The sequence below is a fragment of the Lutra lutra genome, chromosome 2 (genome assembly GCF_902655055.1).
Source record: "Lutra lutra chromosome 2, mLutLut1.2, whole genome shotgun sequence".
In the NCBI taxonomy this organism is placed as follows: domain Eukaryota; kingdom Metazoa; phylum Chordata; class Mammalia; order Carnivora; family Mustelidae; genus Lutra; species Lutra lutra.
In genome coordinates, this window is record NC_062279.1 from 51632484 (window position 1) to 51651928 (window position 19445).

At 34.3% G+C, this 19445-nt stretch overlaps 1 protein-coding gene across 2 annotated transcripts in view; it reads left to right on the forward strand.

Annotated features, from left to right (window-relative positions):
• Positions 1 to 19445, forward strand: part of GALNTL6 (polypeptide N-acetylgalactosaminyltransferase like 6) — a 1244643-nt gene that overhangs the window by 541841 nt on the left and 683357 nt on the right. For both annotated transcript variants that reach the window (XM_047717401.1, XM_047717402.1), the window contains exon 4: positions 6996 to 7134. In XM_047717401.1, the coding sequence (XP_047573357.1) occupies positions 6996 to 7134 (139 nt within the window). The remainder of the gene's footprint in view (positions 1 to 6995; positions 7135 to 19445) is intronic.

Below are 19445 nucleotides of genomic sequence, written 5' to 3' on the forward strand. Positions count from 1 at the left end.
CTAATCACTCAAATCACCTTTGAATCATTTTTCAACGTATATCTATTTTTGTTGCTTTGCTTAGAGTTTTTTGTTTTCTTGTTTTATAGAAGAAATCTTAAACCATATGAGATGTGACAGTCCCTGAGGCTTTACATATTAAAACTTAAGATGAGTTTGTAGCATTTGCAGTAAAAACTGCGGGCTCTGTGCATAAGAACATAAAATTTTAAAACCTATTCTCACAACTGCAATGAAGGAATTTCTAGTATACCATCATTGGTGACTCACAAGTTTTGTTTTATAACTCTAGAGTATCACTTATTCATTTGAAAAGCCTTGTCTCAGGAGACTTATCTGTCTGAAAACTAAATTGCTGTACAGAGAAAACGAATTTCCCTTTGATTGGCAGGTGTTTTAATGAATGTGTAGCTTTAAAATTTATATTTGTAGTCTTAAAGTGGCTGAATCTAGAAGCTGAACACTAAAAATCTCTCTACAAAAATTACTGAAAAGAAGCCTGGCTGCATGTATACATTTCACTAAGGCATATAAATTAAAAAATAAAAAAAATCATTAAAGAAAATAAAGACTACTATGCACTATGATTTTCTTATTAAATAAGACTTATAGACTGTCTGTAAATCCAGTTCATGCTAGAGAATATATAAGGTCAAATGACCTTATCTAGTATTTGGCCATTTAGTGGAGAGAGATTTAGATATTTTAAGAGTTCAGATCTTTTAAAAAAAAATCAGCTAATTGTTGATTGTGGAAATCCATATTGAAAATGATAGCCTCTCTTTTGCTTACTTATATGTAACATGGGTAGAACAATGTTTATTTTGTAATGCTGAGTTAGAAAGTGTTCATAAAATGATTTAACATCGTACTTTGTCCCAGTGGATGCTCAATAGTTAGGTGTTAAAATAAATTTCTCACTGATTTATTTATTTCCCTTTTAGGTTAAAAAAGCAGCTGACAGTTTATCCTAAGAAATAACAGAAAAACAGACAAGATCCAGTATTTTCATTTTTATGCCCAAAGGGAAACACTTAAAAATTTTTGCTTCTCTCCCTTAAAATTGGAGAGATTTTCAGTCTGCTTCTTGAGCATATAATTCCTTTCCACAGCTGTTTGATCTTGGCTGTCACTGCTACTGAGGTTAATATCCTTAGGGCAGAAGCTAGAAGATAAAAAAAAAAAAAAAAAAAAAAAAGGAGGCTTTCACTTTTATTTGAGGGATTACTGATATAGAAGCCAAATTTCCTAACAAACAAACAAAATATTTCAGTGATTACAAACAAATAATATATTGCTAAATCAAAGGTTAATATGGTGAGAATATTTAAAAAACCCATAAAATTTGTAAGAGAATTTGGTAAACTTTCATATTCTATTCATGAAAAACTACCTTTATTTAAAAGGCACTAGAAGTATTCTTTCTTAACATGATAGGCTATAACCACATATACTCTCTCACACATACACACACACACACACACGCACGTACACACAGACTCATGTACAATCACATTAAAGTCATTATCCTAGTAAGTGCTTGTTGACACCAGTGTTATTTATTTTTGACTATAAAATTAAATAAATCTGAAAATGGTATGCATGAAGAAAGGAGGAAGAGGGGAGAATAAATATTATTATTTAGGGGCGTCTGGATAGCTTAGTTAGCTAAATGTCAGATTCATGATTTCTGCTCAGGCCATGATTTGAGGGTCCTAGAATGGAGATCTGCATAGGGCTCCACACTCAGTGAGGAGTCTGTTTCAGGTTTCTCTCTCTGCCTCTCCCCTGGCTCTTGCTCTCTGTCTTTTTCTCTCTCTAAAATAAATAAATAAATAAATCTTTAAGAAAAATAAATTATTATTATTTGAATAAAATGATGTGTACTTTGAAACACCCAGGATAGATAGATAGATAGATGTGTATATATATGGAAAAAGTTTAGTAAAGTAACTGGTTAACAATTAAGTATAAAAATTAATAGCTTTAGTGTGTACTATTTAGAAAATAAAATAGAAGAAAAGATGATACTTTTAGTACAGTGGAAAAAAAACACATACCTAGAAAAACTTAAGAAAAAAGATCTGAACTCAAAAAAAAAATTGTGTGAAATTCCACTAAAATCCAAGGAAAAAAGCTATGAAAAATTGTTAAGATACATCAAAATATTATTTCCCTAAGGAAGAACTGATAAATTCAATTTAACTTCAAAACAAAATCCAAAATAACCATTTTATTAAATAGTAAAATGAGTCTAAAGTTCACATAGAAAAATAATTATGTGATATTGTTCTGAAAAAGAATATGGTGAGTGAGAAGTGGCCCTGCCAAATATTAAAATGTGTTGTTGCCAGTGTTCTAATGTAAAAATTGACAGAAAAAAGAAACACTATGGAAGTCCCCAAATATGCCAATATGTCTGAAATTTTGTATGTGGCATTTTAAAACAAGAAAGGAGAAGACAAAATATTTATTTTTTTTATCTTTTTTTTATTTTTTCAGCATAACAGTATTCATTATTTTTGCACCACACCCAGTGCTCCATGCAATCTGTGCCCTCCACAATACCCACCACCTGGTGCCCCCAACCTCCCACCCCCCACCCCTTCAAAATTCCCAGATCGTTTTTCAGAGTCCATAGTCTCTCATGGTTCACCTCCCCTTCCAATTTCCCTCAACTCCCTTCTCCTCTCCATCTCCCCTTGTCCTCCATGCTATTTGTTATGCTCCACAAATAAGTGAACCATATGATAATTGACTCTCTCTGCTTGACTTATTTCACTCAGCATAATCTCTTCCAGTCCCGTCCATGTTGCTACAAAACTTGGGTATTCATCCTTTCTTTCTTTTTTTTTTTTTTTTTTTTTTTTTTTTACAGCTTATAAACATATATTTTTATCCCCAGGGGTACAGGTCTGCGAATCGCCAGGTTTACACACTTCACAACACTCACCATAGCACATACCCTCCCCAATATCCATAACCCCACCCCCTCTCCCAACCCCCTCCCCCCATCAACCCTCATGAGGGAGAGGAGATGCAACATGGGGGGTTGAGGGGGTAGGAGAAGAGTAAATGAAACAAGATGGGATTGGGAGGGAGACAAACCATAAGTGACTCTTAATCTCACAAAACAAAATATTTATTAAATGTAGTCACTATGGCTACCTATTTGTGAGAAATTGAATGTGATATTTTCTTCTTTTTTCTCACAAGTTTCAGATGGTTCAAAATTTTGATGGACAAAAAAAAATAAAATGTTAGTAAAACTCTGAATTCATGAATGAATTAAATAATATTGCAGGGTACCTGGGTGGCTCAGTCAGTTAAGTGTCTGCCTTTTAGTCAGGTCATGATCCTGGAGTACCAGGATGGAGCCCCTCATTGGGTTCCTTGTTCAGCAGGGAGTCTGCTTTTCCCCATCCCCTCTCCCCCCTCATGCTCTCTCTCTCTCAAATAAATAAAATCTTTAAAAAATAAATACATACATAAATAAATACATAAATTAAAATTAAAAATTAATATTGGGAAAGGAAAGGGCTTATTCATAAATATAATAGGTAAATAAACTATGAAAGAAAAAAATCTGGATGGGAAAAATCTTCAATTAGATTTATTTTGATCCACTCTAACAATTTCTTTCTTTTAATTGGTGCCTTTAGACCACTGACATTTCAAGTGATTATTTATACATTTTGATTAATATCTACCATATTCATTACTGTTTTCTATTTGCTGTTCTTATTCCTTGTTCCATTTTGGTCTTTCACTTTTTTTCTGTCTTTTGCAGTTTTTTTTTTAAGATCTTATTTATTTATTTGACAGACAGAGATCACAAGTAGGCAGAGAAGCAGGCAGAGAGAGAGGAGGAAGCAGGCTCCCCACTGAGCAGAGAGCCCAATGCTGGACTTGATCCCAGGACTCTGGGATCATGACCTGAGCTGAAAGCAGAGGCTTTAACCCACTGAGCCACCCAGGTGCCCCTGTCTTTTGCAGTTTTTAACTGAGTATTTTACAGGATTCCATTTTTCTCTCTTAGTATATAAGTTCATTTGAGATAAATATATATATATATATATATATATATATATATATGGATATATATATATGGATATATATATATGGATATATATAATGTAATCCATTGTTGGTACTCTATTTTGAACAAACTGCTATGTTATATCAATTAAGATTAAGAAAAAATAAAAAGGTTTTTTTTTGTATTTTATCTTCCTTTATTCCTCCATGATGTTTTTCTTTTCTTTATGTAGATCTAAATTTTTCATCTGTATCACTTTCCATCTCTCTGAAGAGATTTTTAAAAACATATCTTACAATATAAATCTACCTGTGGCAACAAATTCTTCAATTTTTGTTTGAGAAAGTCTTTATTTCTCCTTTACTTTTGAAGGACAATCCCACAGCATGAAGAATTCTAAGTTGATCTTTTTTTTTTCTTTCAATTCTAAATATTTCATTTCACTCTCTTCTTGCTTACATGGTGTCAGAAGTAAAGTTATGTGTTGTTCTTGTTTTTGTTCCTGTATAGTATATGGTGTGTTTTTTTTTCCCCCACTGGTTTCTTTTAAGATTTTGTCTTTAGCTTTGATTTTTTTATAATTTGAAAATGATATGCCTAGGGGTAGTTTGTAATTTTGTTTTGTTTTGTTTTGTTTTGGCATTTGTCCTGTCCTGGTGTTCTCTATCTTCTTGGATCTGTGGGTTTTCTCTCTGACATTAATTTGGGGAAAGTCTCAGTCATTGTTGTTTCCTATATATCTTCTATTCCTTTCTCTTTTTCTTCCCCTTCTGTTATTTCCATTATGTATCTGTTATACCTCTTAAAGTTGTTCTACAATCCTTGGATATTCTGTTTAGTTTTTTCAGTCATTCTTCTGTTTGCCTTTTTGTTTTAGAGGATGATATTAACATATCCTCAAGCTCAGAGATTCTTTTCTCAAGTGTGCCCGGTCTACTAATAAGCGCATCAAAGACGTTCTTCATTTCTGTTATGTTTTTTATCACTAGGGCTTCTTTTTTATTCTTTCATAGAATTTCCATCTCTCTGTTTACATTGTCCATCTGCTGTTGTACACTATATACTTCAACCTTAGCATATGAATCATATTTGCCTTAAATTCCCTGTCTGATTAACTCTAACATCTCTGCCATGGCTGGTTCTGATGTTCATTCTCTCTTCAAATTGTGTTTTTTTGCCTTTTGCTATGTCTTGTAATTTTTTTTTCCCTGGTAGATGGATATAATGTTTTGGGTAAAGGAATTATTGTAAATAGGCCGTTTATAATGTGATGATGAGGTATGGCAGGGAGAGGAGGTGTTCAATAGTCTTATGATTAGGTCTCGGTCTTTTTTTTTTTTTAAAGATTTTATTTATCTATTTGACAGAGAGAGAGATCACAAGTAGGCAGAGAGTCAGGCAGAGAGAGAGGGGGAAGCAGGCTCCCTGCTCAGCAGGGATGCTGAGGGAGATGCAGGGCTCGATCCCAGGACCCTGAGATCATGACCTGAGCCGAAGGCAGCAGCTTGATCCACTGAGCCACCCAGGAGACCCTAGGTCTCAGTCTTAATTGAGTTTCTGCCTCTGGAGTGTGACTCCTCTTTGGTAGGACAAGATGGTTAGAGTAGGCTGGAGTTGGGTATTTCCCTTCCCCCAGGTTAGTTGGGCTCTAGTAATACCCGAGCCCTGGAGCTTTTAACTATCAGACTTCACTAAGGCTCCAGCAATTTGTCAATTACTTTTAAGATTTCCTATCTAGGCACTGATTTCTAAGAGGTTTGCACTTCTGAATGCCTGCCCTGGTAAGCCTCAATTCCCTGTATTCACCTGTTTGTCTCTGTTTTGGGGACATCAGTTTGCCCTATGTCCTTTCTTCCTGTGGGATAAGAAGAGTTGTTGATTTTTTTAGTCTGTTCATCTTGGTACTTGTTATTAGGATAGAGTGGTAACTTCCAAACTACTTGCATTCAGAACTGGAAACCAGAAGTCTTAAATCAGATTTAAGTAAAGTAAACTTAGAAAATGTTTAGAATATACGTAATTAACAAAGCTTTAATAAACACAATATAAAAATTGTTTTACAGTCAGTTAAGCGCCTGCCTTCGGTTTAGGTCATGATTCCAGGGTCCTGGAATTGAGCCCCACGTCAGGCTCCCTGCTCAGCAGGGGGTGTGCTTCTTCCTCTCCCTCTGCCCCTATTCATGCTCTCTCTCTCTCTTTCTCTCTCTTTCTAGCTCACTCTTTCTCTCAAATAAATAAATAAAATCTTTAAAAATAAATAAATAAAAGAAAAATTTTTAAAAACCTCCGTATATGAAGTTATTAATTTTTTAAGTAATCAAGAGAAAGTAAGCTAAAGTATGAAAAATATATATTTCACAAGTAAATGTCAAAATATTATCCAATGCTTCTGAAGATGTGTGAAAACTATCATAAGCTACTCTACAGATATTCAAGATTCTATTTGTAAGAATTATCCCTCCCCTTCCAAAAGTACATTACTAGTAATATATAAACAAAGATGTTCATTTCAACATTGTTTTTAATAGGAAGAATTAGAAATAATGTGAAAATATATCTTTTGTGGAATGGTATAAATTGGGATACAATGAACTAATATCAACCATTGGAAGTAAATGAAAACATGTCTTTTTTATATAATTAACTTGGATAAAATCAAATAATAAGGCAATGTATATATCACAAACTGCATACAAATGTTACACAACATACACTTCAAATCTTCACAGTGGTTCTGTCTGGAAGATGATTATACTTTCTACTTCTGTGTTGTTTGCTTTTTATCATGAGCATATCTCTTTTTCCTAAATAAAATAGTATGTTATAATAGGAGGCCTTCTATAGAGCATAGTAACATGTGACTAAAGAAGTACACATGTTTCATTCTTATTGTGTATTCTAGAAGATTAAGTGGTTTTTGTAGAGAGGATAATCCCATTTTGTTTTCTCTTACTAGGGAAAGGTGAGCATGGGAAACCTTACCCCCTCACTGAAGAGGACCATGATGACTCAGCTTACAGGGAAAACGGTTTCAATATTTTTGTCAGCAACAATATTGCTCTAGAGCGGTCCCTGCCAGATATTCGCCACGCTAAGTGAGTATCAGCAAGCCCCATATGCAGTATGGTTTTCTTTTATTTTTGTTTTTTTTTAATTATGTTTCATGTGTATCACAGTGAGATACGTAACTGTAAATTTTTGCCATAATAATTTTACAAAAATACATTTGTATATCATAATCTTAAATATTTAAATTTAAATTGAAGTAATTTTTTAAAGTTAGAAGAGAGTTACCCACTTTCTAAAAATTCACATTTTCATTGAGTTGTCTGTATTATCTCCATTTAAAATGAAGTGTTTTAAAATATTATCCATATTTTTACCTTTGATCATGTAGGTGGTAAAGCAAACATTTTTTCTGGTGATCGGCATTGTCAGAACTGTCCACATATGTACCACTTCATTTTCACTTCAGCCATATTCAGTACCATTGTTGCTACATCTTGCATAAAAAAAGCCTACAATAAATGCATCTGTAATCCAAAGGTTATGGTTGGCTGCTCAATTTCATGTCACTTTATGAACTGTTTGTAGCTTATCAGTTTTTACTAACCCATAGCTAAACATTATGGTGCAAAAGGAAGCAAGAATGATATCATATATAGTTTCCTGAAATCCCACCCCTATCTACTCCTAACATTGCTTGCTGTACTTTTTTTCTAGTCTGTTATGGTTTTCTTGTTACCATATTCAATGCCAAAAGCATGCCAATAACAAACGATGTGTTCAGAATTAGGAGTTTGTGAAATTGCCTTACACATTTGATAAAGCTATCCAACTATATTAATATGTTTACCCCTGCCTTCACCTCAGTCTCCCTTTGGAAGCACTTGTGTGAGAGAAAGAAAATCAGAGAAAATAAAACAAGGGCAGGGCTCCTGGGTGCCTCAGCTGGTTGAAGTTCTGACTCTGGATTTCAGTTCAGGTCATGATCTTGGGGTCCTGGGATCTAGCCCACGTGTTGGGCTCTGTACTCAGCAGGGAGTCTACTTGAGATTCTCTCTCTCCCTCTCCCTCTGCTCCTCCCCTCCTGCTCTCTCTCTAATAAATAAATAAATCTTTTTTAAAAAGGGTGATAATGAAAATAGAGGTAGGACTCTAAATCAAACCAGTAATGTACAATAAAACTCTTAATTTTGTGCAAAAATAATTAACCCTTTTCCAAAAAATCAGTAAAGTATGGTTTGGGGGATCAGTTTTTAGTTGCCATATTGTGTCTTTATAAATTTATTTTAAAATATAAAAGAATTACTGGTTTCCTTCTCAGGGTTTATATGAATTTGCATTTCCCAATATAGTTAAGCAGAGGATTAATGTGAAGAACAAATCAATTTTTCCCTAAACTGAATGCTTTATATATTGGTCTAGGCCTTCTAGCTAGCCAAATTATTCCCAGGTTACCTGAAATTATCTACAGTAATTCCCACTGACCGAGAACATTTCTAGTTATGAGAAATTTTAATACCTAATTGCACACCATCAAAGATGCATTAAATTGCATTGTTGGCATAATAAATGTGCTCAGAGAATAATTTCCATCCACCTCCTCCCCCACCCCCACACTTCCAATCTTTTAATGTGTATTCAAGTGGAAAGCATTGCAGATGGAAACAGTGCAGGAAATCACTGAAGTCAAAAGAAGGCTGATATTCCCATTCTTCTCAGAGTGTATTTTTAGCATAACTACCACCTTTTGAGAAAAGATAGTCTTAGGCAAATATGGAAAAGAAAATGGAAAAATGGAGAGGAAAATATTTTGAAACTTTTATCAGAGTTATTAAGTTTACAGTATCAGAGGGCATTATTCAAAATCTTAGGGGAGATGAAAATATGGTCACAAACCATATTTTACTTATTTACTGAGGCTGGATATCTAGTGGGACACTCACCTAGTAAAATGACACCAAAATAGAAAAAAAAAATTTAAGATTTTATATATTTATTTGAGAAAGAGCGCAAGCTAGGGGAGGAGCAGAAGGAGAAGGAGAAGCAAATTCCCAGCTGAGCAGGGAGCCCAACGCGGAGTTCTATCCCAGGACCCCAGGATCATGACCTGAGCCATAGGCAGATGCCTAACAGACCAAGCCACCCAGGCATCCTTAGGGAAAAAAAAACAAAACAAAACAAAAAAAAACCTTTAGAAGGTTGGAGGTGGATGACTGCAAAGAATTAAGTGCAGGACTACTAGGAGTGAGAGTTTACCCTGGTTAGTCTAGTATCTGACTCTCAGAGATGCAGGAAGAGATCCAAGACAGGCCTCATTTTGTCAAGGTCCCACCTGTAGGAAACGGAGAGCCTAAAACAAAGAAATCTTCCAGGGATCCCTCTGTTTAAAGTCTAATGCAATTGACCTCATTTGTACTTCTCAAAATGCAGGCACAGATAATCACAAAAGCATGTAGCTCTGTGTAAATGATTCTTGAAATTATGAAAGCAAACAGACAAAAACTCCAGCCAGTAATATACATTTAACTAGGCTGCAGGTAATTGACCAGAGCTTGTTTATATTGGCAGAATCTGTGGAAGAGAATACAAAATTTGTGTGACTTTTGCAGTCAAACTAACAGTTCTAAGAAACTTTGCATCTGCAGTCAGCCAATTCAAATTACAGGCTCAAAGTGCCAGAAAAGAAGAATTTATTTTTCTTTGCTCTGGGATTTTGTAATGGAAAATATTAGGGAATCATATCTTACAATTTTGCTTAACTCGGTCTTTATTCCAAAACACAGATTTGTAGTTCTTACTCCACTCTTCTATAGATCACTCTCTCTGTATACACAAGTGCTCTCTCTACTTATTCATATTCCTCATTTAGTAAATTAAAAATAAATAAATCATAGTTCTAGTGTTTAACATGCTTAGTGTACGTACATTCTCGCTCACTATGAAGAATTTTCAGAACGTGAGTTATTTCAGAAATCCTAATCCAGAACACATTCTTCTTTTACCTCTCCTGATCCTTTCTTGTCCACTAGCATAAAAATGAACTGCTTTCCTTTGGCTGTATTACTTTATTGAGTCAGTGATAGATTCTCATTAAGAGGGGAGCCATATGTACAGGAAAGTTGCCAGGAATGGCCAGCAATCCCTGTATGGATGCATAAAAGATTACTCCTGAAAGAGAGGAGAAGGCAAAGGGGTCAACTCTCAGAGAGGAAGACCCTTTGCTCTTCTTTGCTCCTGCTTTTATTGGTCCTTCAAGATAATCACAAATCCTTATCACTGTTTCTCAAGCATTGATATGTGACAAAGGATCTTACTGAAACTGAGCGGCTCTGTTTACCAGAAAGATAAAATATGCTAATCTGTGTGTTCTAGGAGTTCTGCTAAACATCCACCCGGATTTGGCGTGGGTGGGGGCGGGGTGTGGATGAGATGCGAACATCTTAGATCACAGGGTGGCTGTTTGGACTCAGAAAGCTTCAGGAAGGCAACTCCCTGCCACATTTCAACAGCAGAGTGCTCTCGCAGGGTGGGCATTCCAAAGGCCCACGCCCTTCTCTGAAACCTCTTTGGCCCACAGCAGCCTCTGTGTTACATTGTAGCAAGCCAAGTATTATGGCTGAGTTCATGCTCTACATTAACCCCAACAGAAAGTCAGTTGGCATGTATCCAATAATTTAATCATTCTTACTCATATCCTAATAATAAATTCTAAGGTTCTCATTTATGTTTTTAAATTTCTTAGATTTGTTTTACATTACAAATGTTCTTACATGTGTTCTTACACTACGTTTTTAAACTTCTTACATAATTTTAGCATCTCCCTATCTTGTGAATTACATTTTAGTGGGGTTTTTTGGTTTTTTTTGTTTGTTTGTTTGTTTGTTTCCCATCTATGCTTTGGTATTGTCAAATTTTCTACCCCTTCTTCCAGATCCACATCCCTTCCCTTTTGGTTGACTTTTGTACTTTTTGAGGACCTATCTGTGCATTTTAAATACTCCCTTCTTGAGTTGCTGCTTAATTATGTCTATAGTCATAGTACTGGGGCTCAACCTGAGATATGTCCTTAAAACACATTATTTTTGATAATGCAATGCTGAGATAAGAATTTTGCAGTGTGAGTTTCTGCATGAACAAATGTTCAGTCAGTAGCTATCTTGTTGGCCTGGCTTCATTTTACTACATTTCAACTTCCCCTCACCTGTATATTGATTGTGCATTTTCTTTGTATTCTGTCACTCCTCTGGGATTCCACATCTTTGTATGCTGTAGAACACTTATTTTGACTTTCAGTTCAAGATGGGAAATATGAAGCTTATATTTAGAATACAAAATACATATAAAATAGGGAAGTAGAAAACCATGGAAGGATGAATGGCTTGCACAGAAAAGAGACTGATAAACTTATGTATGGATATATTGTTAGCAAGATAAGACTGGAGAATATTTGAGCGAGAATTACTCCATAGACATAAATAAACTTATAACTAGTTACCAGAAATACTCCCTCAAATGTGGTATAATGAATGTGTGCAAGATGAAATTACATCTAGAAAGAGAAGAAATTCATGAGACTAGGATGCATAAGTACATGTGTAATAGGAGAGTTGAGGTAGGCTTTGCAGAGGATTCAGATAAATGCATCCTGACTTAGGGTTCATTTTTTGCTGTTAGAAAAGAAGACATGTTTATACAGATACAAAGTCACATACATACAGACTCATCGAGATGCATGGATAAGGTGGCTGAGTAGCTGGGATATTTTTGTATTAAGAAAGCTCTACTCTGAATAATGGCTTTTCCTTTTAATTTAACTTTTCCTTTATATTTCACTTATATTCCCTAGATAGCTGCATGACTTTGACAATAAATAAGATATTGAACATTGAGAAAAAATTCTGTGATATCTCAACTCTTGGGAAAATCTACAAGAATTTTTACAACCTCTTGATTATATGAGCCCTTTCAGTAACGATGCAGGTATATCACAACCCTGCTCCCTGTACGATTTCATAACCAAATGAGAGATGGTCCCAGAAATGGTTGGGAATTAAAATATTATTTTTATTATTGATAGGATTCTATCACTGGCCACGATGTAGTTTGTGGGCTGAGGGTGAACTCTAGAATGAGACACATTCAGCCTTCAAGTCATAGGCATGACTGAACATGCAAGGACAGTTGTATAACATTAGGCATGGAGGGCAGAGTTAGACATCTGACTCTGCAGGCAAGCAAGTTTCAAGCAGAAAAATGAAGGAGGGGCTGAGCCAAGAATGATAAGCTCAGTAACACAAATTTATCAGATGTGTGTCTTCCTTTCTCCTAGAAAGCAGTAGTAATCTAATGGCTGTCCCTCTACATGAGAACATCTATCAAGAGGAGAGGAGTTTCCTCCCTAAATAAATAGTGCCTAATATCGTCTTTGTATATGACGAGAAAACACAATTTCTCAACATTACACTTTTGAGTATCTTTTTATTTTTTTATTTTTTTTTATTTTTAGTGCCTTATAGTCTAAGCATTCCTGCCTTCTGGAAATTATGTTGAATAATAATTCTAAAAAGGTTTACTTTCATGACTTGCACTGTGGTGCTGAACAAGTCAGTGTGTCATTTTTAATTTCTGTTTACCCACTTGTCAAATATAGATGCTAACTTTCCTTATGTATCTCACCACGTATTAAGATTATTAAAATTAAAACCAGGTTTACCAAATCAGTTGCAGCATCCCATATTCAACTATTTCTTTTCTTTCTGATGATAAGCCTCCTGCTTTCCTTTCTTCTTCTCCAGTTATATCATAAAGATAAAAAATACATGGAGATCAAGTGAACTATAATTCTAAAATTTAAAATCGTAAAAACAATTAAATTTTGTAAGTCAATTGTGAGTTTATTTGAGGAAAAATAATTATATGTGTCTAATTTTTAAAACTATGATTTAATGAATATGCTTAGAATATTTTAACTTTATATGAATTAGAAAAATGTTATTTAACTGTTTGACTCTAGTCTAGTGAATGCTAGAAATCATTCACAGAAATGTTTGAGTTTAATCATCCAAAAGTGTTCAAGGATAATGTTTTTGTATTTCTCAATTTTAAAAGTTATATAAAAATGTGGGAGGCACTGGCATTCTTTCATATTTTAATATGATTCTTGTGAAGTTGATGAAGTGTCTTCTTTCAACAAATTTACAAATGAATTCTGAAATAAATTAAGCTAAAATGACTATTCATCCACTCTAATCAGGTATGAATACTTCACAGAAGGAGATGGGAAATTTATCATTTGAATCAAATGTGGTTCCAGCCTAGGGTATGCCTAAATATGGCTGAAAAAAAGGAAAAGGAAAAGAAAACAAAAAGCCTAAATCACAAGCATCAAATTGGGGGAGGAATGATCAGAAATAGGAGATAGAAAATAATCTTTCACAACTATAATTCAAATGAGTATCTTTCAGTATTTTTTTGTGAGCCAGTTTTTGCAAACTAGTATAAACTTCAGTATATTTGTGTATTTCTAGGGATCATTGTTTTAAAAACCATGATAGAATAATAACAAAAATTTACACACACATCTCATTTATTGACTAAAGCCTGAAAGATATGGAAAAGTTTTCATCACTGTAATAAAAAGGTATGTCCCGTTGAAATGAAAATCCTCCTAAAATAGGTAACAGTTTAAGAGCTGTCAGACATTTAGCTTTTGAAGTAAATGACAGATCATGAAGCAGATTCTTTGAAAGTTAGAATGAGGATGAGCACAAGGGCACTGGGGTCTAAGACTGGTAATTTGAAAGCTATACAGTGCACCCACAAAATCAAAAATAAAATCAAAAGAACCTTCTAAAAAAAATTATGGCTGCTTAAAAATCATGTCTAATGAATTTTAAAGTATATTTTTATAACCTTATAACATGATAAGCATCAAATACATAAAACTGAAAGCTGAAGTCTGGAAAAAGGATTCACAACCTTAATTCCTTAATGAGAAGAAAATGGGAATTTGATATAGTGATGCATATTATTCTGTAATATTAATCCACCAAAGCAATCCTAAATTTGTTCCTTCTTCATTTTACTCCTACTCACATTTTATTGAATGAGGGATAGTGATTAATATTTTAGCTTATTTATTAAAAATGTGAGAAAGTCTGATATTTTTAAAAAGATTTATTTATTTATTTGAGAGATAGATAGAGAGAGAGCACATGAGTTGGGGAAGGGGCAGAGGGAAAAAATATCCAAGCATTCTCTCACTGAGCCTGTAGCCTGACATGGGGCTCGACATGGGGCTCGACACGGGGCTTGATCTCACAAGCCACAAGATCAAGACCTGATCTCAAACCAAGAGTTAGATGCTTAACCGATTAAGCCACCCAAATGCCCTGAAAATATGCCAGTTTTAAAAGCTAATGTATTTATTGGTGGAAAACTGGATGCATTTCCCCCATAAGATCATGGGGTAAAAGGAATGTCTACTCTCATGACTCTATTCAACACTGTACCTTATATTCTAGCTCAGGCAATTAGGCAACAAAAATAAGTAAAAGACATATAAATTGGAAAGAAAGAATATGGTCTTTCTTGACAGATGACACAATCTTCTCTATGGAAAATCCTGAGAAATCCACACACATATACACACACACAAACAACTCCCCCCCAAAAAAGCACAAACAAAACAAAACAAAATAAAAACCTTATTAGAGCTAATAATTAAGTTCAGTACGGTGGCAGGGTACAAGGGAATTATACAGAAATCACTTTATTTTTATACACTTGCAGTAAATAATTTGAAAATGAAGTTAAGAAAACAATCCCATTAAATCTGAATGAACAAAGTGCTTAGGAATAAATTGAACAAAAGTGACAACAAACTTCATACTTTGAAAACTACAAACATTTTTGAAACAAATTCCAGAAATGGAAAAAACAACTCATGTTTATAGATCAGATTTAACATTAAGATGGCAAAACACTCCATACTTATTTAAAAAAAAAATCCCTATCAGGATCCCAGCTGACTTCCTTGAAGAAACTGATGAGTTGATTCAAAAATGAATTGCAAGGGACCAGAATAGCCAAAATGATCCCGAAGAACAGCAATCAGATAAGATGGCATACACTTCCTGATTTCAAATCATTTTAAAGTAACAGTAATCAAGATAGTGTGGTATTGGTATATGAATAAATACTTGAATCAATAGGATATAATTGAGAGTCCAGAAATAATTCTATACATCCATGATTAATTGTGTTTTTGACAAGATTGCCAAGACCTATCAATGTGGAAAAATTATATTTTTAAATAATTGGTACTCAGAAAACTAGAGAACCACATGTAAAAGAATGATGTTAAACCCCTACCTCAGACAATATAAAAATCAGCACAAAGTGTATCCAAGACCTCAGTATAAGGGCTAAAAGAAGAAAATGTGTAAATAAATCTTTATGATCTTTGATTTGACAAAGATTTCTTAGGTATAATATCAAAATATAAACAACATGAGAAAAAAATAGATAAATTTAAATGAAAATGAAATGAAATGAAAAATTCTTCTGCTTCAAAGTATACCATCAGGAAGGCAAAATGAGAAACCACACAATTAGAGAAAATATTTGCCAATTATATACCTGATATAGGACTTGTATCTAAAATACATAGAGTTCTTATAATTCAATAGTAAAGAGACAAATAATCCAGTTAAAATATGGGCAGATCATCTGAATACTCATGAAAGGATGCTCAACATTTAGTCATTAGAAATAAAAGTCAAGGGGCACCTGGGTGGCTCAGTGGGTTAAGCCGCTGCCTTCGGCTCAGGTCATGATCTCAGAGTCCTGGGATCGAGCCCCGCATCGGGCTCTCTGCTCGGCGGGGAGCCTGCTTCCTCCTCTCTCTCTGCCTGCCTCTCTGCCTGCTTGTGATCTCTCTGTCAAATAAATAAAAATAAAATCTTAAAAAAAAAAAGAAATAAAAGTCAAAACCAAAATGAGATGCTACTTCACATCTAGTATGATGACTAGAGCCTAAAGTTTAAATAATAAATGTCATTAAGGATGTAGAGAAATTGGAATACTTATGCACTGCTGGTAGGAATGCAGAATGGCATCAATGCTTTGAAAAGTAGTTTGGCAGTTTCTCAAACAATTAAATACAGAATTACATATGACCCAGAAATTCCCTGTCTATATACACACTCAAGAATTGAAAGCTTATATTGCCACAAAAATTATATATGAATGTTTATAGCAACCTTATTCATGGAAAAAAACAAATGTTCACTGATGGATGAATGTGCAAACAAACTGTGGTATATCCATACAATGAAAGATTATTCAGTCATAAAAGGAATAAAATAATTATAAATGCTACATCTTGGACTAACTTTGAAGACATTATGCTAAATGAAAACAAGACCCAAAATTTCACGTACTATATACAAATCTCTTTATGTGAATGTACAGAATAGGAAAATCTGTAGAAACCCAAATAAATGGTAGTTACTTTAGGGCTATGAGGAGATAAGAGGAAGAGTTTGAGATTTCTTTCTGAACTGATAAATATATTCTAAAATTGTTTATTCTGATGGTTGTACAGTCTGTGAAGACACTAAAAACTGTTGAATTATGCACCCTAAATGATACAACAAATTACCTGTATGGTATGTGAATTATATCTCAATAAATCTATTTAAAAGAATAAAACATTCTCCATTTTCTCCAAGTCAAATAATTTTATTTCATTTCTTTATTATTACCAAATGAAGTGATGAATTCCTCTGGTAGACCTTATTATCTGAGTCAATGTAATATGTACTAATCTCTAGGTTTTTGTAACTGGTGTGTAGTGGTAACTGCCTGTTAGTTTTGAAATGTTTGGTTTTTTCCCTGCAGAAGTGGAGAATTTAGCTATTAATATTTTTTATATTTTATAATTCTGGAATAAATTTAATCATATATGATAAAAGCATTGGTACCTCCACATTTGTAAAATGACTTCTTTACCTATTTTTCCCTCTATCAACCCCAACTTCTACATAGATACTGATTTCCTCATCTCCTGTTCAATTCTTCAGCAGTTCTAATTTGACTAAAGACACTACAGTGCCATCAATTTTCTTCTTGCCAAAGTCACTAATTATTTCCACATTAACAAAATCCAATATATTTAAAAGTCTTTGTCTTAAGAAACTTTCCAGCAACACTTGACCTTGTCCCTTCTCTCATTTTTAAGCCCTCTTGTCTCTTGTTTCAAGGAATGGAAATAAACTTTCGCTTTTTTCCCTAGGCTTTTCCAGTCCCTTATGAACAGTTCCTCTTTATCTGATGGCTAGATATTAAAGCTCACTGATGCTCAGTACTGGCCCCCAGTTTCCCCATTTTATTTACTCTCTCCTTGCTGATCTCATCTACCAAGGCCTATTAATTCCATACCCCAGATGTAGTGCCAAACGGGTCTCAAATGCATGCACTTCACTTAATCTCAATCTCACTTAATCCGTTACCATTTCTTTTCTTTTCTTTTCTTTTTAAATTTGACAGAGAAAGAGATCACAAGGAGGCAGAGAGGCAGGCAGAGAGAGAGGGGGAAGCAGGCTCCCCACTGAGCAGAGAGCTCTATGTGGGGCTAGATCCCAGGACCCCGAGACCACGACTGGAGCCAAAGGCAGAGGCTTAACCCACTGAGCCACCCAGGCGCCCCCCGTTATCATTTCTTAATTGGAATCCTAGAATAACTTCATAACTGGACCTCACACACCCCCTCTTGCCCTGTGCAATACATTCCTCAACGTGAGAAATAGTGAGCTCTAAGAATTAAGGCAAATCATCATATCCCCCATCTAAAATACTTCAAAGACTTCTGTTACATGAAAAATAATTGATAAGAACACAACACCTGCCTCCATATTCTGATCCTGCCTATCTCTTGCCTTCTCTTTTGCTCTTCCCTCTGTATTCACCGTGTTTCTGCCACAATGCCACAATGAACACGCAGCTGCAGAAACACAAAAAACTCTTTTGTTCCTCAGTACAGATGTAAAGTATCACATTAAATTAAAGTGATAATCCTATTACCTCATGAAATATTAACTTACAAAATAGCTCCTATGTTATAGGTGACCAAAAACATGATGCACACATACGTATGTGGTGATTTTCTCCCACCCCCACCAAAAAACACACTTACATGTACTTGGCATTCCAAACTAATTTTTCAGGCCTGTCAAAGGCAAAATAAATTGCCAGTTATCACTGCTTTATCAAACCCAACTGACATGGCAAGATTAGAACAGAAAAACAGTGACTAAGAGCAGCCATTGAAAATTGAATAGCCTGACATTAAAACAATTACTATGTAAATTGGTGCCTGGAAATGACTTACATAGATATGCTCTATAGTATGCTTGTCACTAGCCAGATGCCAACTTGACATTTTATTCTGCGGCTTTTGAGAATGGGACTCAAAGAACTTTAGCTGAACCAAAATGGTTTCACAAGAAATCACATGACAAAAAAGCTAAAGGAATATAAAGAAACGTCCTCCCCTTTTTGAGCATGAGTGGTTACCTTGAGAAGTTAAAAAAATATATATAAATATGGTTGACTAACTATAGCATACTTAGGTATTCTGATAATCTTGCTTAGGAATCCTTTTAAAACAAACCTCCTGGAATTAAACTATTGAAACAGTCATCTATCAGTAAAGCAATTTTATAAATGACTTTTGATAGACTGAGGCAATAAATCACTTACTTATTAGGGTCCTGGTCATCGTGCTTACACTGGCACTTATAAATGTTATCAAAACATGGTATAAAATATAGTTTTTATTTGATATACATATTATATATATTTATATATATAAAATCCCTGTATTAATGAAGTCGAACAGATTGTAGTATTTTGAATTAGTTCCCCTTCCACATACATCCTAATGAACTGTCTGGATCTGAATTGGTACCATTTCAGGAAATTACCATGATTATTAAACAATGGCACAAAGTCATGGAGAATGTGGGCCCCTAAGGAAGCTCAAAATATAACTGTCAGCTTTTTGAAGTCATTACTGTGCAATAACATTTTAATACATCTAACATTAAATGAAAAAAATGTTCCAAGTTTCATATCTTTCACACGGGGTGTATATATTCTCATTTTAATCTGAAATATGTTAATACAATTAAAGAATCTTTAAAAGAGTTCAACCATTCCGTTCTTAAGCTTATTTCATCAGCAAAGGTATGGCGAGTAATATTGTTTCTCGAGTAATATTGATGCCTCTGTTATTTGAACAAATCTATCAACAAATATTAAGAATATATACAAGTGAAATCATGTTGCTTTCCTTTCTGATATTACTCTAAATGGAAGAAGACATAAATTCACTTAA